Source organism: Ochotona princeps, chromosome 20 (assembly GCF_030435755.1).
Source record: "Ochotona princeps isolate mOchPri1 chromosome 20, mOchPri1.hap1, whole genome shotgun sequence".
In the NCBI taxonomy this organism is placed as follows: Eukaryota; Metazoa; Chordata; class Mammalia; order Lagomorpha; family Ochotonidae; genus Ochotona; species Ochotona princeps.
Window position 1 is genome coordinate 16,034,826 of NC_080851.1, and position 24,957 is coordinate 16,059,782.

General features: G+C 39.9%; 2 protein-coding genes across 5 annotated transcripts; both read left to right on the forward strand.

The window, feature by feature from the left end:
• The first annotated feature begins 4,473 nt into the window (after positions 1 to 4,473).
• On the forward strand, positions 4,474 to 5,441 carry LOC131482794 (taste receptor type 2 member 9-like). The gene has a single exon (XM_058678280.1). It carries the CDS (start codon positions 4,511 to 4,513, stop codon positions 5,405 to 5,407), a length of 897 nt encoding a protein of 298 aa, XP_058534263.1. The 5' UTR covers positions 4,474 to 4,510; the 3' UTR covers positions 5,408 to 5,441.
• A 3,664-nt stretch (positions 5,442 to 9,105) lies between these two features.
• On the forward strand, positions 9,106 to 24,668 carry LOC105941669 (uncharacterized). Of its 4 annotated transcripts, XM_058678122.1 has the most exons (8): positions 9,112 to 9,305; positions 9,530 to 9,626; positions 14,838 to 15,286; positions 18,032 to 18,116; positions 19,628 to 19,773; positions 21,007 to 21,086; positions 22,495 to 22,526; positions 24,525 to 24,668. In XM_058678122.1, exons 3-7 carry the CDS (start codon positions 14,870 to 14,872, stop codon positions 22,523 to 22,525), a joined length of 759 nt encoding a protein of 252 aa, XP_058534105.1. In that variant the 5' UTR covers positions 9,112 to 9,305; positions 9,530 to 9,626; positions 14,838 to 14,869; the 3' UTR covers position 22,526; positions 24,525 to 24,668. The 4 variants fall into 4 exon arrangements, with proteins under 4 accessions (XP_036349599.2, XP_058534104.1, XP_058534105.1 ...); XM_058678121.1 differs by lacking the exon at positions 22,495 to 22,526 and having other exon boundaries at positions 9,107 to 9,305; XM_036493706.2 differs by lacking the exons at positions 9,530 to 9,626; positions 22,495 to 22,526 and having other exon boundaries at positions 9,106 to 9,289.
• The last annotated feature ends 289 nt before the right edge of the window (positions 24,669 to 24,957 follow it).

Below are 24,957 nucleotides of genomic sequence, written 5' to 3' on the forward strand. Positions count from 1 at the left end.
TTGTACAACTTGTAGGGAATTGAGCTTTTTCTCTTGTCATTGATTAACTGAGAGTCATTTTAATTTGTATACAAAGTCTTCAAAATAGAATTACAAGAAACATTGTGCTATCAACTGTGATTACAGTCAGGAAGCTGGCTCATAAAGAGGACATTAATACAGTAATCACTGGATCATGAAATCTTGCTCCTAAGTCATGCAAACGCACCTTAGCTGCCTCAAGATCTTAGTAGAAGATACATCTGAAATGCTGACAACGTCAAACTTTCTTTCCTTTTTTCCCCCATTTTTTCTATACATAAAAACACCCACACTTATTTTACCTAAAAGGAAATCCCAGACACTGGATGTGGCCTATATCAGTTCTGTTGACATTTTTTTAATCTTGAATATGTCATTCAACCTTTAGAACTCAAAAACGTCTTTCTCTATAAACTGGAAATTTCCGTAGTAAATTCTGACTCTTTTCTTCCAGCAGTAAGCTTATGATGACTCCTAGCAGTCCTGCTACTCTCACACGAACTTAGTTGTGTCTCATTTTCCATAGACTATTCAATCAATACTATTGATTGAACACTTACATATTATATTGGTTATTTGGTTCAGTAGTTCCTTATCATCTAGATATAGTCATGAATGTTAACAATACAAGCTCAAAATTCTACCACTTATGGATATTATCCTAAACCAAGTATTATTTTTCCTATTTCTGTATGTATGGAAAAAGGAATTACAGTCATTAAACTGGGATTTGCGGTTGACTTCCTGTGTTTGTCTCTGACAATTTTGATGAAGCAACTTTGATAGCACAAGATCTAGAATATATATTTAAAATCACAAGTTTTTCATTTAGCAAACTAATAACAGTTAACTCCAATGCAATGATCAATTTTCTCCAAAACTTATCATTTAAATTTTATGCCTAATGTTTTTCAGAAAACTTCTTCATGAGTGCAATACAAGATGTAGGAAAATCACTTTGGCAGCTGGGTTTATGAGCCTCGTCATCACCCTATTTGAATTTTGTTTCATCCAAGTGATACTAATACTAATCGGGAAACTCTAGTGCGGGCTCAGTCTACATTTAAAAACTATATCCAAGGTCAAAATTAATAAAGATGGACTGTTAGCATATTGAACTAAACTCAAAGCCAAAGGAAAACCAACATGAACAGCAGCCGAAGTATGTGAAGGTAAACCACCACTTCTCCAGTGACCGACCACAGCCTGGTCTCCGCCAGACAACTGAGGACAGAAGGCTGCTGAGGTACGAGCAGAGTCTGTCTCAAACCCATGTAGACTCCTTCTTTTGCTTTTTTTCTTTACTTCAGGTTAAAAACAAAACAAAACAAAACAAAACAAAAAAACAGATTCAACGGGACCAAAAAAGGAATCAGTTAATAAAGCTGACTGCAAACTTCTTAGCAAAGCCAAGGGAGTGAAATTACCAAACCAAAGTACTTCTCTCTCTCTTTTTTTTTAAAGATTTACTTATTTTTCTTGCAAAGTCAGATATGCAGAGAGGAGGATAGACAGAGAGGAAGATCTTCCATCCGATGATTCACTCCCCAAGCGGCCCCAACGGCTGGAGCTGAGCCAATCTGAAGCCAGGAGTCAGCAGCTTCTTTCAGGTCTCCCACATGGTTACAGGATCCCAAGGCTTTGGGCCATCCTTGACTGCTTTCCTGGGCCACAAGCAGGGAGCTGGATGGGAAGCGGAGCTGCTGGGATTAGAACTGGCACCCATATGGGGATCCTGGTGCATTCAAGGCAAGGACTTAAGCCACTAGGCTACTGTGCTGGGCCTTCAAAGTACTTCTAACTGAAAGTAGAAAAACCACTCGCAGTCTTTGTCAGTGATCTGTAAAACTAGACCTACTCACTGGCATATGGTAGACCATCAATGTGCTTTAAAAAATAGGTATTTATGTAGTTACCACCTGTAAAATCTAAACAAGCTGCTCTCTGTGCATGGGAAACATCTGGTCACAAAATAACATGTAAAGTACATCCTAACTGTCCAAGAAATTTGGAAACATCATTTTAGAGTAAGAAGATCCCCATTACCATATTGTTCAAAGCAGAAAAGAAAATGAGTCTCTGAAGGTATGTCAGTCATCAAGTAGTGAGTATTTTAAAATAACATTGACCAGAAGATGATTAAATTCAAACTAGTTTAATGAATTAAAAGTCATCAGTGCGTCCTGGTAAACATTATTTGTCTTTTAAAACAAAGTCATTCTTTAGTAAAACTTTCAGTCATTGGGTAATTTAAAGATAATCTCTCTCCATTTGGCCATTCCCCATCCCAAATCTCTAGCAGCCCTATGTGGTAGTAACTTCAAAAAATGTCCCTTCACATTAACATTTCCTATAGCTCAGAAAAGGTCATTTGCTAAAAATTCTGTTTCCAAAACCAGATTCAATACAACAAATACAGAATAGTTCACATAGGATAGGAAAATCACAAATGCAAATACAACCTAATTAGGTTGTAGCTTAATGTCAATTATAGTTTTAGAATAGATCTTTGTAAGCACTGATCTTTCTCTCTAATTAAATGATGGACTTAGAAGGCAAATGAGAGCCAGAATCCAGATTTTCAAATTGAAATAAGCTCTGGATAAATTCAAATGTCATACAGAATCATTTAGCCCTTAGTGCATGAAGCCAGCTGCAATTGCCCATACACAACAAGTGCAAGCTGGTTTAAAACTAATCCAACAGCTTCTTAAAACACTTATCAGCCATTTGCATGTTTTTTGTTGATTTATTTTATCTAAAAGGTAGAGAAAGAGATGAGAGAAGGAGAGAGGATCAGAAGAATGGAGACAGATATCCACCATCTTTTGGTTGACTGCCCTGAATGCCAACAGCGCCCTGGCTGGACAAGCTGAGGCCAGGAGCTGGAGTCCAGGGTTCCCACATAAATGACAAGAACCCACCGACTTGTGCTTCCTTCCACCTGCTGCCACTCCACACATCAACAGGCTGAAAAAAAGAGATAAGCCAGGATGTGCGCCCAGCATGTCCTGAGGGCACAGAAAACATCGTTTTCATTTGCTAGGCAAAGTCATGGCCCATAGACAAGAAAGACCAAGACCAAAACCGTGGAAAAATGAGTAACAGGGTGATTATACGCATCACAAAGCCTGACTTTACACAGTATGAAGATGAGGCCTGATGCATTTTGGATGTGATGTGCAGAGGGCGGGAGAAGGTGATGATGCTGGCAGCAAGTGTCTCACAGGCAGCAACGACACTTGTTCTCACTGCTGGTGGATACTCAGTCCAGGAGATTCCTGGGTGATCTAAACACCATCAATGTGGACAGTATGTGGAAAATGCAATTGTTTTATTATTATAGTTTTAATCTTGGTTGTTAGTCTTTTTGAAAACATTTCTTTATAGAATCGTTCCTTTTTTGACACATAGGTATTTAGTAACACTTTTAGCAGCAAACACTTGTGGAAGGCTTAATGCTATCTGCCAAACGCGTTTTATACCGTCTTTTACTTTATGAAATAGCAGTTTATTACAACTAGTAGGACTGAAATTCAGCAACATTATGTGAACAACTCTTTGTAATCAAGAGTTTGGTAATGCCAAGATCAACTTCCCACCAAGAAGACTGTGAAAACATATACCAAGGGCCTCCAAAACGTTCATGCAGGGCAGCTGATTAGCCAAGCATTTAAGAAGTCACTTGAGATGCCTGTATTCCATCTCAGGGTGTCTGGATTTGATTCCTTTGGCTCCTGACTCCAGTTTCCTGCTGATTGCAAGACCCTGGAGGGCTGCAGCGGTGAGTCGAGTAACTGGATGCCTGGATCGCGTTCCTTGCTCCTGCTTCAACCCAGCCCCAGTCCAGTCGTTGCAGGAATCTGGAAAGTGAACCAACATGTGAGAGCTCTCACTCTCTCCCTTTTCTCAAAATCAGTAAACAAAAAAATACTTGAAAAGCTCATGGAAAATTAATTTTATGAAAAACTGCATAGACTTCAATAACTTTTACAATAAAATCAATTTATATCCACGGTTGTAATAGGCTTTATGAAGTACTTTCATAAGTTTGGGGAAACTGCAGATTCTTATTTAAAAAGTTACATCCCTGTAACAAGTTTCAGAAATAACTTTCTGTTCTAAGGATATAACTCTTAGCACAAGGGGAAAAAATAACTGGCAAAATGAAAACAACAGTAACTTAAATGAAACATAATCATATTTTTTGCAATACTTAGGAAGAAGGTGAGATAGTGTCATTATGGCAATTTTCCCTAAGATATAATTAGCAGGCCTATCCTTTGTATCCTTGGATTTGTGTTCCAAGTTTCATTTGAAGAGCACCAGATTCAAAGAAGTGTCTGATTTTCTTTCTTAGGAGTAAAACTAATATAAGGCCATGACCCAGGGGTAATCAGAAGATTGGATTTCTTGTTTCCGTCGGCAGTGTTTGGAGTTGGTATTTAAGACCACACACAACGAAGCACTAGGAGTCAACATAAGAAACATGGCCCCCTCTTTCGCAATTCTTCATCTCATCATCATGTCAGCAGAATTCTTAACAGGAATTACAGCGAATGGTTTCCTTATCATCATGAACTGCAATGAACTGATCAAATGCAGAAAGCTAATACCAATGCAAATCCTTTTAACATGCATAGGGATGGCTCGATTTGGTCTGCAGGTAGTGCTCATGGTACAAACCTCTTTGTCTTTGTTTTGCCCTGTGTTTTATAAAGAAAAAGTATATGGTGCAATGCTGGTAGCTTGTTGGACATTTTTCAGTTCTCTCAGTTTCTGGTTTGCCGCTTGCCTTTCTGTATTTTACTGCCTCAAGATCTCAGGCTTCCCTTGGTCCTGCTTTTTTTGGTTGAAGTTCAGGATTTCCCAGGTCATCCTCTGGCTGCTCCTGGGTAGCCTGTTGGCATCTGCGAGCATCGCAGTTCTAAGTGCTGAAGTCTTCTTCTCTACAAGTAGCAAGGACGATGTGCTCAGAAACACCACAGCCGGTAAGACTCAACTCAAGGTAAGAAAAATCAGTGAGATACTTCTTGTCAACTTGGCATTGCTACTCCCCCTGGGCATATTTGTGTTATGCATTTATATGTTGTTCATGTCTCTTTCCAAGCACGTTCAGCGGCTGTCTCATGGTTTTCGGAGTGTCAGCACAGAAGCCCATGTAAATGCACTAAGAATGGTGATAACATTCTTCTGCTTCTTTATTACATATTTTGCTGCTTTTATGACAAATTTAACATTTTTAATCCCATACGGAAGTCAGTGGTTTTTTGTGATGAAGGACATAATGGCTGCATATCCCTCTGGTCATTCAGTCATCATAATCTGCAGCAATTCTAAGTTGCAACAACCATTCAGGAGGATTCTCTGCCTCAGAAGGAAATGACGGAGATGAGGACCAACATGAGAGCCCTCTGGTGTGGGCTCACGGGCCGCACAAGCTTTGTGTGCTTTCTCCCTCTCTGTCAGTCTCCTGTCCATGCTCTACCTCCAGGACACATGAGGGGAATATAATGTTAAGATTGGCTGCATGGAATACCTAGTTTTCTCGGGCTTATATACATACAAATAAGATGATGGCAATATATTTGATTAAATAGTTTTTCTCTTGAAGTACCAATTGTGTTTTGAAAATTAACACATATCAAGACTTCACTTGAGTGGCCAAGGTAAAGACAATATCTCGAATTAGTCCAAGACTTGGCGCAACGTAGAAATGTGATTACACCTAACTGGTTTTCAAATAGACTCTTTAGTACAATGCAAAACATTTGTTCAAAGTATTATCAGCCTTGTACTGAAGCATAGTGGGTAAGGTCGAATGGGTAGGCAATGGGTGCAAGTTGAGCCAGCGTTCATGAGCAGGCATAGACACAAAGTCTCCAGTGTCTCCACTTTTGAAAGAAGTATTTTTTCAGCTGGGCGAAGTGCTAAATTCACTCCGAGAGGGAATGTGCAGGAGACTGCAGATAAAGAAGTCCTGACAGGTGTCTTAGCCATTTCCCAACCTGGAATCTTCTGTGGGGCATGGCAGCAGTCAACATTCTACAGACCTAAAGTAAAAATATTGAATCTGGTTGCTAATTTGAATGAACTCTGCTACTCAAGTATGTTACATATGCTTGCTTTGGTGAAGAAAAAAAATCAGAGTATCTTACTCATGAGTTTTGAATGTGTTCAAATAAGGTGTTTGAATCTACAGAGTTATTTTTGATTCTTTAGCAAAAAAAAAAGATACGGTATTACTTTATTTTTTAAAGATTTATTTATTTTTATTGGAAAGGCAGATTTACAGAGAAAAGGAGAGACAGAGAAAAAGATCTCCCATCTGCTGGTTCACTTCCTAAGTGGCCACAATGGCCAGAGCTGAGCTGATCCAAACCCAGGAGCCAGGGAATTCTTCCAGTTCTGCCATGCAGGTTTAGGGTCCCAAGGCTGTCGACCATTCTCTACTGCTTTCCTAGGTTGCAACAAAGAGCTGGAAGGGAAGTGGAGCAGCCAGGACACGGACTGTTACCCATATGGCTTCTGAGTTTGGATTAGCTCAGCTCTGAACTTTGTGGCCATTTGGGAAATAACCAGCAGATGGAAGAGCTTTCTCTCTGTCTCTCCTTCTCTCTGTAAATCTGTTTTCCAATAAAAATAAATCTTTTAAAAACTACCCACTCTGAAAATGTGCTGTGTAACAGAATGTACACAGTGGAAAACACCTTGAACTGTGCCTGATACACGGCAAACATCAGGTAGGCCAAATTTTGTAACAAATTAAACTTTTCAATTACCACCATACGGGAATCAAGAAATCCATTTCATGTAATTACACTTTTGAAATTGGACAAATAGGGCCCAGCGACGTGGCCTAGCGGCTAAAGTCCTCGCCTTGAACGTGCCGAGATCTTATATGGGCGCCGGTTCTAATCCCAGCAGCTCCACTTCCCATCCAGCTCCCTGCTTGTGGCCTGGGAAAGCAGTTGAGGACGGTCCAAAGCCTTGGGACCCTGCACCTGCGTGGGAGACCTGGAAGAAGTTCCTGGATCCTGGCTCCAAATCGGCACAGCACCAGCTGTTGCGGTCACTTGGGGGGTGAACCATCGGACAGAAGATCTTCCTCTCTATTCTCCTCCTATATATACATATATCTGATTTTGTAATAAAAATAAATAAATCTTTTAAAAAATTGGACAAATAGAAATAAACTTTTGCATTAGCATTTTAGAGGCTCTAAGGGTAAACTGAGGCATTTTAATTTTTCCACATCAAGTCTTAAAGCATTTTGTCCCTCAACAAGTTTGCAAGTAGTAATACTTCATTTCCCACTTCCCATACTTATTGCTCTGATATGTAACTCAAATGGTTTTATGAACCTGAGTTTAAATAACTGTTATTTTATGATCATCTTTCTATATTAAATGTCAGTTCTTTCCCAGTCATGTTTGCTATTTCCAGTTTGAAAATCATTCCCTTTGATAGAGAAGATAATACATCAGGTGGTAGATTATTCAACTACATAATGGTATCAAGTTGATATCATTCCTTTTGTTCAAAGAAACACTTTTATTCTTACTTTCATTCCCTGAGCATAATTTAAAGCCAATTTTATTTCCTCTTAACTTACAGAATATTTCAAACTAGTTACCTGCTATGTGGCAAAATTATTATAGAATGATTTTTATGTAACTTTATGTATAAATATGTTAAGTAACATTCAAAAGTGTACATAGTCCTTAGGTCTAGAAATACAAAAATCAATATTGAGGCTTTCACTGGCCATTAATTTATACCCTTCCAAACTTGGCAACACTGAAAAACATACCCTGTGCATCTCATAGGTGCTGTGTGCAGTTGAGTATCTGCTCACAATGATCTACTCTAAGGGAGAGTTCTAGATGATTCGACCTCTAATTTGAGTCACTTAGCAAAGCTGCATTTCCACATCAGAAAATTCTGAGGATGCCTTCATGAGACCATGAAAGAAAATTCCAGAAGGTTGATTGTACTGTTCATTCATCCAAATGCCCTTCACTTTCCTTTCCATTCTGGTGCCTTATCATGTGAAGTACCATAGGCTTGTTAGCTTTTTAGTTAACTGGTTATAATATTATGGAAACATGAGGCCAGGCTACTATAACAGTTAATCAGCGTGAGCTAAACACAAATAAGACTTGAATATTTGTTTTTCATAAACAATTATTTGTGTTTCCATGCACAATAAAAGGGGACATAACATAGTGATGGATTAATCTAGTTTAAAAAGCTGCAGGAAATTTAATCAATTCAACTTTACTGTTACTTTCAGAAGGAATAACCAGTGTAAAAATGAACACTGGGAAAATTTTTGCTTCTTAATGTATATCCAGTAGGACAAATTGATGTGCAATACTACCACCTAGTGGCAGATATTTCACAAAAGTATTTATGACAAGGGTATCAGCGATGTGATGTTCCTTTTTCTAAATACTGTGATGCTGTACACATTTAAAAATAAAAAATATTCTTAGGAGAAGTAGCATTCTGAAATAACTGCTGATAGTATGAAGGAAAGAGCGAGATAAGCCGGGGATCCACATCAAATTTGGTGAAATAAAGTTGGATAAAGACTGGCAGTGTATTAAACTCAATGGTGGTCACAAGTCAGTCTGACCTTGTATTTTTGAATATCACCAAGAAGTATGTGCTGAGTGAATGTGGGGTTGATAATAAAAACATTTATACATAAATTACATTGCAGAAAGTAATGGGTCGAGCCATAGAACTTGGAAATCTTCATCTGTTTCATGAAATAAATGGAAACTACTCAACCTTTCTAGGATTCTAGCAAAAGCTGAATCTACTTCTTAGACACATAAAACAGGAAACATCACCTTATGATAAAGGAGCTTACTGCACCAACATCGAAGGTAACTTGCAGCACTTCTTCGTACAACTGAAGCACAACACAATTATTTTGTCTCCGTGTCTCTCTTTTTTTTGAGTAATATGCTTGTTTATTAAGTTGACTTTCCAGGCTAAGACAAAAAGAGGGTGGGATTCACGGCCTTGTTGCTAGGTTTTAGGCAACAATCAGAGGGCCAAGTTTCACTTTGTTTCCCTCCTGTGACTTGAGTCCTCTGAATGCCATTTCCTAGCAACCCAAATGAGTTAAACTTACATGTTGGTTTCTCTTCTGACACAGAAGAGAATGTGTCCCTCTGTTCCCCTCAGCCGGGCAGAAAAGATCTGCTAAAATACACTCCTCTGGAAATGCTGCAAAAAGCTCCAACCCCAAATGGTAAGTGAACCTACTGGTTTTCTAAGGAGTGCTCCTGTTTTTGTCTTTATTTGGAAGTCTTCTCATTTCTCAATTTAATGAGCTTTCAGGAATCTGTGTACTCTCTGTTGAGCTAGATTAGGCAGGGCAAATAGTGTGGGTGGTTAAGATCCCTATATCCCTTATCTGAGTTCCCGGACTCCATGTCCATTTCCAACTCCTCATTCCAGCTTCCTGCTAATGCATTGCTGATGGTTCCAGCAACTGGATCCCAGCCACCCACAGGCCCACATCGAAGATCAGGACTGAATGTTCAGTGCCAGCTGTAGCGTCAGCCCACATCCATTGGCACCAGTAGGCGAGTTAGCTAGCAGATGAAAGTGGTCTCTCTCTCTCAAATCGATGAAATGATATTTGAGACAAATTCACTTATAAGAGAACCAAATTATTTTATATAAAATTTTGAAAAAGTCCATAGGTACTAACTCTAGCTTGAAGAAAGAATTGTATTTTCCTTTATACAACTTTACAGATGTGTATGAATTTGTAGCCCAAGGGGTTCAGTGTCAACAGCAAACTATTTCATAATAAGTTTTTCTTGTACTGGCAACATCTATGCATGAAGTGTACCCATCTATCTCTCAAATATTTATTGTCACAAATAACCTCATATATGCAAGCAACAAAAGCATGCACTTTTTCAGTCCGCAGAATTTGTGTTCATATATGAAGATTTTTTTTCCCAATGCTTTTGAGAAATAGTTTAGAGAAAGCTCCCATCCACTGACTGGAATGCTTACAACAATGGCAGCTGAGCTGGGCTGGGCTGGAGCCAGCAGCTGGGAATTCAATCCAGGTCTCTTGCACGAGTGACCAGAGTCAATTGCTTGAGCCATCCATCATTTCTGCCTTCCAGGACCTATATTACTAGGAAACTAGTCAGTTGGCAAGGCCCAGCATCAAACCCCAATATTCCATAATGGGACACATAGGCCACGAGACTAAATATCCAACCCCTAAATAGCAGATTTTAAAGTAGATACCAAAACTATTTTGTGATTTTATAGTCAAAAATATTTAAGAAATTCAAATGGAAGTTTATTTTATGGTGGCTTGTCATTATTTAGAAAAATATGATTATATGTTTGGGTTTTCAGATTTAGTTTTCAAGTAAGAAATATAAAATTTTCAAAAACTGGCAAACATTATCTCTTATGGTTGAATCATATAAAATTAGGTTTTGTGAGGTTTAAGAATGGTTGAACAGTAACAATTACAGCTCAACCTAAAACATACAGATCTGTGCATACACAGAGCTCCTTATCTGTCTTAGGGGTTTAAACTAAGGGGTTGTAAATACTTAACAAAGTACAATTCAAATTACAGCTTCCAATCCCATCATTGTATTCAGAACAAAAAAGATGAATATCTGAAAATGTCTTAATAGAATATTGCCTTTGAACATGTCCTTAAAGTACGACTTCATAAAACAACTGTGCTTACTGAAGGCATATTAAACCATCCTATTATTCCCAATAAGTCATCCTGCATAAAATACAGCTTCTACAAATCAATATTTACCATTAAATCTTTGACTAATAATAATATCACTATTTTCCCTTGATCTATCAACCATTTGATCTTGTATTTCTTTATACTTTTAGTTTTTTCATATAAAGTGAAGCTTATGCCTCCTTCACAGGCTTCACTCACTCAACTAGACTTTCTGGTGATTTATTTACATACAGTAACTGCAAAGACAGGCACTAATGTATGATTCACATAGGATAAAAACTGAATTATACAGGTAATGGCATGTCTTTGAGAAAGTTAATGAAAGTGAAAGTATGCCAGGATTTCATTTTGGTATTAAAATAAGTTTATGTTTTAATTTCAATACCATGGCAAAATAAAGTTGAGGTCAAGTTGAAACACTACAACACACATTATTCCTAACAATAGTCAACTATTTTTCTTCAATAAGCTTTTGCCAATTGCTACAAAGTTCTGTTTTATTCTTAGAGTTCTCAGATTCTCACAGGTCTTTTCTGAAGTAATCCTAATTGCTATATGTGGAGTAGACTTCTGCAGAGACAGCTCCTCCCTTCTTCAATGGCTAGTGTTTGGTTTCCTTCAAACAACCTGCCTCACTGCATCTAACCCTCACTACCATTGTCACACGGTGACTGCTTCATCAGTGTTTGTGATGCTTGCCCTTGTGGCCCACTGGCTTGGCTACTGATGTTCCTACTCCCCTTCTAGAAAGATCCTTCCTTATGGACTCAGCTGCTCTTTTTATCACTACAACTGAAAAATCCCACTCACATTTCTTTTTCCATCAACGTGCTAAATCCTACTGTTTTGCAAAGCTCCACCCACTTTTTTCTTTAAGCTGAAGAATTTCACCCAGCGCATCGCTTCAAATGACATAGGAATGACTTTAAAATTCCAATCCAGAATTGATCTTTCATTCTTCTGCCTACGCGTACATACACACTCACATATTCACATACAGAGACAAGGGGTCTGCAAGAAGTTTATACAAAATCATTAGAAAACATGCACAATAGATTTCTACATGTTCTTGAACCAAAGTAAACTGATTTTTAAAATGTTATTTTCATTTGCTTGAAAGGCAATTGAAATAGAGATAGCTGAAGCAGAGAAACGGGATCTTTCCATCAGCTGGTTCATCCCCCACAAATACCCAAAACAGCCAGGGCTGGGCCAGGCTGAAACCAAGAACCTGGAGCTCCTTCTGAGTCTCCTACATAGGCAGCTGGGACCTAAGCACTTGAGCTAACCCTGCTGCCTCCCAGGATGCACTGTCAGAAAGTGTAATGAGAAGCAAAGTAGCCCAAACTTAACTGGATATCAAATGTGGGCTCTAGTGCCCCCAGTGGCAGCTTAACCTACACAAGTTTACCTTTCAGCTCTACTTGCCATGAACCTTGGAAGAGCTCTCATATTATTATTTTCCTCTCCAGCTGCTGTGGGACTTCCTCTGTTAAGATTTGCTTTGTTCCATTATATATAAACATGTGTAACACATTCTCAATTTTTTTTAAGATTTACCTATTTTTATTGCAAAGATTAACAGAGAGGAGAGACAAAGATCTCCCATTTGCTGGTTCACTCCCTTAGTGGCTGCAATGCCCAGAGTTGAGCTGATCTGAAGCCAGGAGCCAGAAGTTTCTTACAGGTATCTTACGCCAGTGCAGAATCTCCTGGCTTTGAGCCATCCTCCACTGCTTTCCATGCCACAAGCAGGACTCTGGATAAGAACTGCAGCAGCTGGGACACAAACTAGTGTACATATGGGATTCTGGTGAATGCAAGGCAGGGATTTTAGCCACTAAGCTACCACACTGGACGCCCACAATGTGAATTCTAAGGACAAGCCTTAGCAATTACTGGATGGCTTCTCTCACTTCCAGACTTGCCTGACACTTTCCACAGAATTGTGTGATTCAGTCAGCCACTTCCTCCCCAACCTGAGCTGGAGAAGGAGACACCAGGAACGAGCTGCCAGAGTTAACCCACAAAACTGAATTTGAAGGCAGAAATCTGTTAGCACAACACTAATGTATCAAAAGCTGGCTAACTCACAGGGCTTATACTTCCAAGTGTGTAAAGAACATGCATTTTGCTAAAATCTGCTATATACTGTGACCCATTTCTATATCTGCTTGTCCTCCTATATTCGTTTTTGTAGGTGAGGAGATCAAATTACGTTAGCCCCAAAGCCCAGGGTATTAGATTGGATGATTATCTCCTAAGAACTCCTGCTTTGTCTTTGTTTAGGCTTCTGTCATCTCTTGGCTAGATGATGGAAATGGCTTTTCTGCCAACTTTTATTTCTTTACTTTGAGTCCACTTCCACATTGCTACTATCGTGACCTGTGTGTTTAACACACACACACACACACACACACACACACCCTGATCATGTCCTATGTAAACTTCTTCATTCATCCCTTACCCCTCTCTGATAGATTTTAAACTCCTCGGGAGTGTGGCATTAAAGACTCCCACTGGTACAATCCCACCTGACTTTTCCAGCTTGGATTCTCTCAGTGTGGCATGGTTCTCTAAAGAAGAAATGTATCTACTTGAATAATTACAAGACAATTCATAACTTTTCTATGAACAATGATTATTAATTTCTACAGGTTGACACCAGTATTAGCTTCTTAGTAGCTTCCTTCTGTTCATAAATTCAGTTTACTAAATATGAGCATTTAGAATTTGAAGATCCTCAATTCTGATACAATTTTAAAACAACACCAAATGTTAGCCTAAGGCAAAGCAAAGCATCTCTGTCTCAGGGAAGCAGCATTGTAACACAGCTTTCACTTTTTCAAACATATTCTAAGAGCTGGTTATTCTTTCCAAGATTTCAAACTCAATCGCATTGTCCAATAGCACATTGACAAAAAATCCCAAAAGCCTGCCAATAATTCTCTTGTTGCTGAATATCTGATCAGTAGTAATCAAATCCAAAATCTTCACCCATAGGTTGTTATGGCAGTCACTACTGAGTCTGGGATGATGTAGACAGCAGCTCTGTAGGTCCAAAGGAAATAAATGATGGTAAATTACACCCTTTCTATGTCTTAGTAAAATGATTCTTCCTCCTCCACTGGGCAAATCTGCTTATCCTTCAACATCAATCCAAATGACAGCTTTTTTTAAAGTAAAGATATATTTATTTATTTGAAAAGAAGAGAGATCCACCCCTTGCCCCAATCCCCGCCAACAGCCAGAGACAGGCCAGGATGCCTCCAGGGCCCAGAAGCACCATCTGGATCCCTCACCTTGTGGGGCAGAGGCCAGAGCGGTTGGGCCATCACCTGCTGCCTTCCCAGGGTGTCAGCAAAGACTGAACAGAGGCAGAATAACTGGGATTCCAGCAGCCTTCAGCCTTAGGATGCCGGTGTGGCAAAGGCAACCATTTTTCCTCTGGTGTTATTTCTATCTTCCTACTGGAGTTGACTTAATCCCTTCCCTTGCTTCTCATAATAGCACTGTGATACCTATCACATCACACAGGTTCATGTTTTTGTTTCCTTCCTGTCTCTTTAGAGGCTTCTCAGCTATTTAAGCACAAGGGGTTTAAGTCAATCATTTAAAGATGTATTCAGCTGAGAGGCAGAGTTAGAGAGGTGGGAGAGAGAGAGATTCCATTTACTGGTTCACTAAGCAACACGAGTCATCGTCTATTGCCTCCCGGAGCACACATCGGCAAAACACTCAATCCAAACTGGAGGTAGCACTCACTCCCAGGCACTCAGTAAGGGATACAGGTATCCCAAGAGGTGACCATCTCTGTGCAGCACGACAGCCACTCCAAGTCAATCCCTTAGAATACCTCCTGATCCCTGGCGCAATGACTGCTGCGACAAAGGCCTCATAGAAACACCCTTCTTCCCCTCTGCACACACTCCCTGCATTTCTGAGCTTTATTCGGCCTCATACGTCTTTCAAAGACTGCTCTCACCTGGAGAGGAAATGTTGACTCTGCCATTGCTATAGCAACAGTCTTCGCTGATTTCCATGTCTGTCACAGATCTCTCCATGTAGTGCCACAGCCCCAACACCATGAACCCTGACTCCCCCGGGGATGAGAGCGACATCGCAAGGAGGCTGCAGTGTCCCTTACAAGATCGCAACTCCACACGGGGGAAATCTGTCCAAAGACCTGTGCGACCTGCCAAGAAAGTTGACATTTGGGAAATAAAGCCTCCTGACTTCAGTTACAAACTGTACACGTCCCTGCGGTTGCCACAAATACCAACACGGCCTACCAAGGAAGAAAAAGGGAGGAATCAAAGCAAGTTTCCAGAAGCCCAGCTTCAGTTGCCCAGCATAAGAAGTCATCCCAAGAAGGCCGCATCTCCCAAGTTTGTAACCAGATTTCCACATCCAGATTTACAGAAAGCAAAGTTACTGTACGTGAGGAATGGCAAGTTCCCCGCAGGTGTCTACATCAATCCCAAACCACACGAATTCCGGCAGGTACAAAAGAGCCTTTGATTTTTTTTTTTAAGTCACAAATACGTTTTATTTCCTTTTTACTTGTTTTTAAAATTAATTAATTTTTCTTTTTTTTTAAGATTTTTTTATTATTATTGGAAAGCCGGATATACAGAGAGGAGGAGAGACAGAGAGGAAGATCTTCCATCCAATGTTTCACTCCCCAAGTGAGCCGCAACGGGCCGATCCAAAGCCAGGAACCAGGAACCTCTTCCAGGTCTCCCACACGGGTGCAGGGTCCCAAAGCTTTGGGCCGTCCTTGACTGCTTTCCCAGGCCACAAGCAGGGAGCTGGATGGGAAGTGGAGCTGCCGGGATTAGAACCGGCACCCATATGGGATCCCGGGGCGTTCAAGGCGAGGACTTTAGCCGCTAGGCCACGCTACCGGGCCCAAAATTAATTAATTTTTCATACAGTTCCATAGGCTCAGGGATTTCCCCTTCCCCAATTCTTTTCCCCCCACTGATTTCCTCTACAGTATTATAATATTATAATATAATTATAATATTTAAAAACAGTCCTAAATTCATCATGACATGGACTTAAGTGTGTTATGACATTGTAGGTATAGACAATGGCAGAAAGTCCAGCATCCTATCATCAAAATATACTTAACAGTTTCATTAGGAGTTCATCTTTGATTCAGGAATAGAAATGCATACCGCATTGTACCTTCACTTCTCTATATGACAATCTCTTACATAGTTCCACTCTGACTATACATACTTGCATGTCAGATAAGGGTCTGTGTGCACTACTTTTATTCATTTCTTAATTGGGACAGCTATTATATAAACCAAAAAATGTATGTGTATAAGATAGGCAAAACTCTATTTCCTTATTTCTTATGACATTTCACAATTCAGAAGCAGCAAAAAATAAAAGAGAGGCAAGGCCCTTGTTATTGTTTCTAATGGGATTTTATCTGCCAGCTTTGGCTGGACCTGCGTCTGAGGAGGACAGACAGATAAAAACACAATTAAAAAGCAAATGTCAGTGACCGGGAACTTACAAGTTAGTATAAATGAAATATATCCATGGAACCAGTGGATGAACGAGTGAAAAAGGACAAAAGTGAAGATTTTATTATTTCAGTGACTCTGCTGATAGAAAATAAATAAGATATGAGCAAGATTTACAAGAATTTTAAAAGAATAGCAGGAAATATGTAGACACAAAGGAGGCCAAAAGAGAACTGCAATAAAAATCAGTATTTTCCACACTTTGGCCTATAATCTAGCACATAAATATGACTCTTTCAAGATAAAGAGATAAACAATAGGCCCAACACACTACCAAAGCAAAAATAAGAAAAAGAATAGATTTATTCAGGTGGAAAAAAGATCGGATAAGGGCTAAGAGTATGGCTTCTGTGTCATATTATTCCTGCAATATTGATGTATTCAATGAATGTAAGCTGTTAGGATCTACTGAGATTACAGTTAGCAAATTCAACAAGCCATAATGAGTAACTTTCTTCACTGGATCAGGGCATCTACGACTTGCAGCAAATAGATGATACCTTTTGGAGATAAGGAAAGTCAATTAAATATGAAATGTTATTGGCATATTAAAACATTTTTTGCTAACTTACAGTTAGAATTACAAGACTATGTACGTGAAGTGTGCGGAAAGCCTGGCATTTATTGTTTTAGCTAAACTAATTTGTTCTGAGTGAATGGAAAGCAATGTTATAAACGGTGCAACCGCCAGGTGTCAGGATTGTTACAGAACTTTAACAGAAGGTTTTTTTATATTAACTTGGCCTCATATAATGTTGTTAATTAAAGATGGAAAAACCTTGTACTAGGAGTTCTTTCTTTAAAACTTTTACTAATTCTTTCACATTCTTGTGACCTAGGATTGTCCATTAAGAACACAACTTTATCAGCTTGGTATCCTTAAATTCACTGCTTAGGTCACATTGATCCAACTTTAGAGACCTTCAAGATGTTTGCTGGATCTGCTTTGGCAGCACACACATCCTATGTCAGTTCCTATCGCTTCCACTAAGAGCAAAGGTGTATGTGGATCCTAAGAACCCTGTGTCTCCCAGTAGAACACCTGGGTTTGGTAGGCCGACTCTGCGATGCAGTAAAAATGGCGAAAGTAACTGGACCCCTACAGGCCACATGAGACCCCTGGACTGAGTTCCCAGCTGCTGGCTTCAACCCCAGCTGCTGCCAGCATTCAGAGTGAGCCAGTGGATGAAGCTCTCCCTCTCTTAGTCTCTCAGTCTTTCTTTTGCTCCCAGTACCTCTTTTTAAAAATAAAATAAATACCATCTAATGAAACTCTATTCTGTAGTACAGCTTTAAATGAACAATCAATATTTGCTCTCTTCTAGGCATGATAAATTATTAACTTTATTCAGCAATTTTACTATAATGTCATTCTTGAAATAAGTTCAGTGCCATAAATAATATGTAATGCTAGTAAAGCTAAGCTGATAAGTATTGAGTGTATTTTCTTAATTACATATGCTTTAGCTAATTCTGATCTATTTATACAAGGACAATTGAAGTATTGCTGTCTACCAAGAAAAGAAATTATCCATATAGTTTTGAATTTTATTCTTTCAAAATTTTACATACAATTTTTAACTACTACAACAAAAGCCTCAAAATTGTCTTTCACCAGTGAGGTACTTAAACTGGAAAAAATTAAATTCCAGTTACAATAAAACTACTTATTCATAATAGTGCAATCTTCTCTTTATCCATCTAGTACCAAAGTAAATCACCAAACTTTGTGACAACTTTCAGACGGGATCCTTTGGAACTAAACCTAAAGTCACAGCTCTTAAGTACAGGTAAGCTGTTACAAACTTATGAATAGCACAGAAAATAAGCTTTCTGCATTATACAGTAGTAAAGACACTTCAAAGGCAAATAACTAAAAAGATGGGTTTATTAACACTTATTGCCTCTAATACTTTGATAAATCTCAGTGTTTTTTAATTAACTGCAACAACCAATTTATTACCCACAGTTTTTTATAGATGACTGCAGATTGATGAGTTTGTCACTCCATATGTGATGTGGAAAAAAAAAAAAAACAGAATAAAAAGCTTAAGGGGTTGACTCTGGAACCAAGCTGTGCAGCCCTGAACCCACAGTTTCATTGCCCGAGATGGCCTAACTTGCCTATCTTTTGGGTTCCCCAACTGCACCTGAAAATATTAATAGTTCACTTTACATCAAAAAATTGTTGTAAGCATTAAATCTGCTAAAGCCATAAGAAATACACTTAATAATTTATTATATGTACATGATAAATGCACATCAATATTATTTTTAAGGAGTCATTTGAATAGTGTTTTTTCCAGAATTAATTTGTACTCTCCAACATTCTTTTTTTTTTGGATAAGGTGAATGATACATGTGTACTTTATTTTACATATCATATGTCAATTAAGCAATAACAAATCAGTGGTTGTCACTGGATAACAGAATTGAGTTTGTCGTTTTCAAAATGAGAATCAAATGATGTTATAATTGCAAATTTAAGATAACTTATTTACAAACTGAATACATATACTGGCATGACTTTTGTTATATAACCCTTATCTAGATGCAATTAATTGAAATAGAATACATCAACTTTCCTTGCATGTGTTCTGTGTAACTTATTACAGAAGATGTTAAGACTCAGTCCTTGACCTCAAGAACCTTCTAGGTAAAACATCAGGGTAAAATGTAAAAAAAAAAAAAAAAAATCAAGTTACAAAATCTATTTTTAAATGTATTTTTATTGGAAAGACAGGTGAGGTTTACCAAGAGGAGAGACAGAGAGAAAGCTCTTTTGTCTGTTGCCTCATTCCCCAAATAGCTGCAATAGCCAGAGCTGAGCCAATCCAAAGATAGGAGTCAGGAGCTACTTTTGGGTCTCCCTCATGAGTACAGGATCCCAAGGCTTTGGGCCATCCTCCACTGCTTTCCCAGGCCACACACAGATAGCTGGATGAGAAGTGGAGCAGCTGGGACATGAACCGGTACCCATATGGGAACCCAGTGCTTGTAAGGTGAGGAGTTAGCCACTGAGCCATTGTGCCAGGCCATAAAACCCTATTGGTAAGGCACATTGGAACTAGGCTTCCAGTGAAATAAAAAGTACCGTAAGAATCAGAGTTTGAACAGGGATAAAATTAAATCCAGCAAAAGTGACAAAGGGATAAGCAAAGTTTTTTTTATTTGCATCTATAAATTTTCTAGTAATTTAACATCCTTGGGTTCTAATCTCCCAGAACCCTTTTCTAACTCAGAGATTATGAAAAGATGCATGTGTCATTGCTAAGCTTCTCATTTGTCTTCGCATGTCTAGTACCATCAGTAGGCCAGTTACAGAAAGCTGATCAACAGAAGGACAGAAGACAACAGTTTATCACCCACAAGTCTCCTGAATGCAGCTGGGATGCACGGCTAATTTTATCCAAACCACCATGGCCCATTAAATCAGCTTCATTCACGGTAGGTTTGATTCTTTCTCTGTACTTGTTGGGAAATACTTCTATCACTGTTGTCAGTGACTGCTCTGGGGCAGGAATTTCTAAGCTGTTGTAGCATACATATATATGATATTTTTATCTTTAAAAGTCAAACATACAGACACCTCCACTTTATCTTGAAATGCAAGCAGTGGGTTATCTAGCATTTTAAATTTCCTTTTTGTATTATAAAAATAGTTGGTATGGTAAATAGAAGCCTGAGTAATTGTGAGAATTTTACCCAAATTTTCTTGTAATATCACCTGGAGCCCAGAATTTAAGTAACAAAGTATGATAAAGAGGCTCTGTGACACATTCTCTCTCTCTCTCTCTCTCTCTCTCTCTCTCTCTCTCTCTCTCTCTCTCTCCCTCTCTCTCACACACACACACACACACACACACACACACGAACACATATTTTTACCATGACTGAAATTCTACCCTATACTAACAGGATTGTGAGCAATGTGTGTATGAGCAGAACAAGATGTGGATTTGGCATTAAGATAAACTATTACAGCGATGATTTTTAAATAGTAATTTAAGCACAGACACAGGGGGCCTGGAGCCAGTGTTCTGGCACAGTGGGTTAAGCTGCTACTTGTGACCATGACAGCCCATATGAGCACTGGTTCAGGTCCTGGCTGCTCCACTTCCAACCCAAATCCTTGCTAATGTGCCCGGGGAAAGTACTGGACTATGACTATGCACTTGGGCCCCTGCATCCACGTGAGAGATCCCAGTGAGATTCCTGGCTTCAGCCTGACCTGGCTCAGCCCTGGCTGTTGCAGCCATTTAGGGAATGAACCAGTGGAGGAAAGATTCTCTGACTCTGCCTCTCCTTCTTTGCCTTTCAAATAAATAAATCTTTTCAAAAAAGAGAGCGAGAGCAGCAGGTGTTTGGTGCTTGGTCTAGCAGTTGACCTCTGTGTTCCCCACCTCAGTACCTGAGTTCGATTCCCTACATCCACTCTTACCTCATTCTTACCAATGTGAACCCTGGAAGGTAAGAGTGAAGGTTCAAGTAATAGAATTCCTATCACCTTTTCAACAGAGTAGAATCCAGTTCCTGGCTCCCAGACCCAGCCTGTTTTGTTGTAGACATTAGAGGAGTGAACTAGTGGATGAAATCTCTCTTCCTTAAGTCAATTTTTAAAATTTAAAGAACAAAACAGTAATGAATATTCACATGTTTGCTTTCACTAACTCCCTTTAGAGACATAGGAGGTGCTGTGATGCCTATAGTGCATTCCTGGATCGTGTGGAAGAAAAGTGGGCAAGGACACACAAAAGCAGGTAGGCCAGAAATTCAGGATTTGTTCTTGAATACTTATATTAACTACTTTGAATTACCTTTCAATGACTTTGTGAATAAAATACATCTCACACCATATAATAGGAACTATAAATAATTTGTCTCATACTCAAGAGCCTAGTAAGTGAGGCCTTGAAGAATCCAATCCTTCAATCAAATAAAAATTTTTATTTCTCCTAGTTAGAATGAAATTCTAGAAAACTGTCAGAAATGACATCAAGCGTCAGTGTTCACAGACTCTGCAGGGGTTGTTCACATCCTCTCTTTATCACTCCAGGGCCTTTCTAACTTCCCATGGCCAGAGTTCGCGTGCCTTTGGCGCAGAACCTTCTCTGGCAAGTGCAGTTGCCTACTGCACTTCAGAACAACTGGGGGGTTAGCTCTCCCAGCAGAAGCTCTCACAGAGATATGGACATCTGTTCCTTCCTTTCTTCCTCAGTCACCCGAAAGGATGGGTTGAAGACCAGCAATCCCTGTAGCTACTCACAGGTCATTAGCTTTCTTCCGTTCCAACCTCAGCAGCCCAGATTCTATTTTTGCTTTAAGGATCACCTATGCCTTGACCAGGGTCCACTTCTGGGGACATCTGAACTAAGGCACCAGAAAGCAGCTCCAATGTTCCAAAACACCAAAAGTCTCATCCTGACCTCCAGCCTTCCCATGGAACCTTGGGCAGGTTGCTTAGTCTCTGCGATGGTCCTACCCTAGGCAACGGTGAGAGAACTCCAAGCCACACTGCAGCCTGGGATGTCTCCCATCTCCCATGGATCAAGTGTCCTGTGTCATCTCTGGAAAGGAAGTACAAATGAATACAGTGAACAGAATTTGGGCTTGGGCTCAGTCAAAAGTTTCAAATTCTACATAGCTCATCTACAATTGACTGATACTGGGTGACTTGTTTACATCTTCTGAGCCTATTTTCTCAAGTTTTGGAGACTTACTGGAGATAACATCTATAAGAACAACAAAAATTGCTGTGAAAAAAATGCAATTAAAATGTGGAGTTATTTTGGTGCAAAAAAATTGAAATTTATATTATTCTCACCATACACATTTTTCCATGAATTTTTTGGGGGGGCCCTCCTATAAACTGTTGTCCTGTTGCTACAGCCACTCATGCCATCTTGGAGCAATTATTTTGGATTACGCTTGTTAACAGTGTAATACAGTCACATGCCACTTCATGATGAGGATATGCCCTAAGAAATGCATCATTAACCAAGTTTATGGTGAATGAATATCATACAATGTACTTATGCAAGCTAAGATCAGATAGCCGACCACATACCTAGGCTATGTCATACATAACCAAGTGCTCTCAGGACCAACACGAACAAGCAGTACCCATTGATTCTTGCTCTGCTTTATTTCCCTTGTGCTGCCGACCAGAGAACTAGAAGGATCAAAGGCAAAAGCCTGAGGTAAGAGAAATTGCTACAATCAACATTAACAAGAACTGATGTCCCAGGAATGACTACTTATGAACGACATTTTTTTTGCATTCATTTCTGTCCTGGATAAAGAACTCATTTTGTACAGTCCTTGTAGGAGGACTGATCTTCCTTCTCTGCCTGCCTCAGCACACTCCTCTTAGAGTCTAACCTAGTCCCTGTGCAGGCAGCCTTCTTGGTGGGATGACCCATGAAGTGGCTGGAATCTAGGCGTCTGCATTCACACGACATCCATTCATCCTCCAAATGCTGCAGGTACACACGACCCTGTATCATTTTTCTCCTTTCCCTGATGCCGTGCAACAACTGCCTTTTACACTCTGAATAAGAAGCAGGTGTCATTCTCTATGATCATGTGCATTCTCTTAAAACTTCCTGTGGCCTATTATGAAGTCACATGGCCACCAGGAGCACCCACCCATCACAGGCTGAGAGATAATATAGGTTGCCTTTGTGTGTCCTGCAGCTCAGTGAGCATCCATGCAGAGCACAACAGCTGTTTTCCCTCTCTTGTAGGCACCCCCCCAATGTTGCTACGTGATCACTGCGAACACCCAGGAGCTGACTTGGCAGGGACCTGCATGTGTCCTTCACAGCAATCAGAATGAGTACTCTGCAGAGCGTTCACACAGGGGCCAGTGTGTCTACTTTGCAACCGAGAAAGCTCAGAGCTGCAACTGCTTACTTTAATTTGGATGGTGTAGAGGGTAAGGATAGGAGATGTTAGGTTTTGAAAAGCCCTGTAGAAATACACATCTTTTAACAGCTTCTCTATGAAACATAGGAATTCCCATCTCCTAGTGTTAGCTTTAGGGCTTTGCCTTCCTCTTTTATTAAAAGACTTGTTTATTTGAAAGGTAGAGTTACAGAGAGAAAGAGGAGAAACAGTGAGTCAGGATTCCATCTGCTGATTCACTCTCCAGTAGGATGCAAAAACCAAGGCTGGGCCAGGAGCTTCATCCAGGTATCTCATGTGGGTTGCAGGGACCCAAACACTGGTGCTTCTTGGCTGACAGGAGCCCCTACTTTCCCTCACCCAAGCCCCCATAATCCTTCTCTGCACATCTCCACTCTTGGGGTGTTTACAGAGAAGGAGATTTTGGGCAGCATGATGCAGGATGCACTGGGTGTCCTTGACTGTTATGTCCATTAGCACTTCCATAGAACTCAACAATGTGTAGTCACTGTCAGAGGCCTGACTTGCCTCAGTTCACTTCAAACCATGCCATATCTAGCTAGGTACTGTCATCATTATCATCATCATCACTACTCTTCATTTATAATCTAGAAAACTTAAGTCCTCAGCAATTCAGTGTTCACAGCACTTATTGAAGCTGGCACTCAAAACACTCACACTGCAGTTGCAGTGTTCCATCATGGGCACAGTCTTTCTGCCAAGCGTCCAAAACTATATTGACTACTTGGCTAACAGTGTAATTCTCACTCCATACCCTAGTTGTCATGTTCACTTTCTGACATCATTTCATTATGAACTTGATAGTAGATATTCCTATAGTCAAAGAGGATGGAGCAGATGACATCCACAGTCAAATTTCTGGCACCAGAAGCGACCTAGCCAGATCCAGCACGGTTGCCTAGCAGCTAAAGTCCTTGCCTTGTAAGCACAGGATCCCATATGAGCACCGTTCTAGTCCCAGCAGCCCCGCTTCCCATCCAGCTCCCTACCTGTGCCCTGAGAGGGCAGTGAAGGATGGCCCAAGGTCTTGGGACCCAACACCCACGTGGGAGACCTGGAAGAAGCTCCTGGCCTCAGATCAACTAAGCTCTAGCCACTGCTGCCACTTGGGTAGTGAATCAGTGGATCAAAGATGTTCACCTCTGTCTCCCCTTCTCTCTGTAAATCTGACTTTTCAACAAAATGGGTAAATCTTTAAAAAAAAAAAAGTGACCTAATTGGTAAGCTGACTCAGTGAACTATGCTCTCACGTTTCTGCTTTGTCCATTTAGATGGTTGATGGAACAAAACAACGCAGAATGTCCTGCAATTTCCCCTGAAGGTTTCTTAATGAGAACATTGCTGAATCTGGGTGCCATCTTGGATTCCAGAGAAATGCACTCTCCCTAGAGGCATAAGAAAGCTCTTAAACCACACATGGTTTCAGACTGAAGTTACATAATTTGAAGCTCCCTTGTTACAACATGGGAGACCATTGCATCCAGCTTTTAATATTGTGTGTGTGTGTGTGTGCATGTGTGTGTGTGTGTATGTGTGTGTGTGAAAGCCGATCTTTCAACTGTGAGTGGAAATGCTGATAAAAGTTGTACTTTCTGTTTATGCCAAAAAAGACATTCTAGTTTCAAGTTCAGCTAATAGGAAGCAGACACCTCAGAATGTAATGTCAACCACCACATTTCTTCCTTTAAGGCAAGTTCTGGAAAT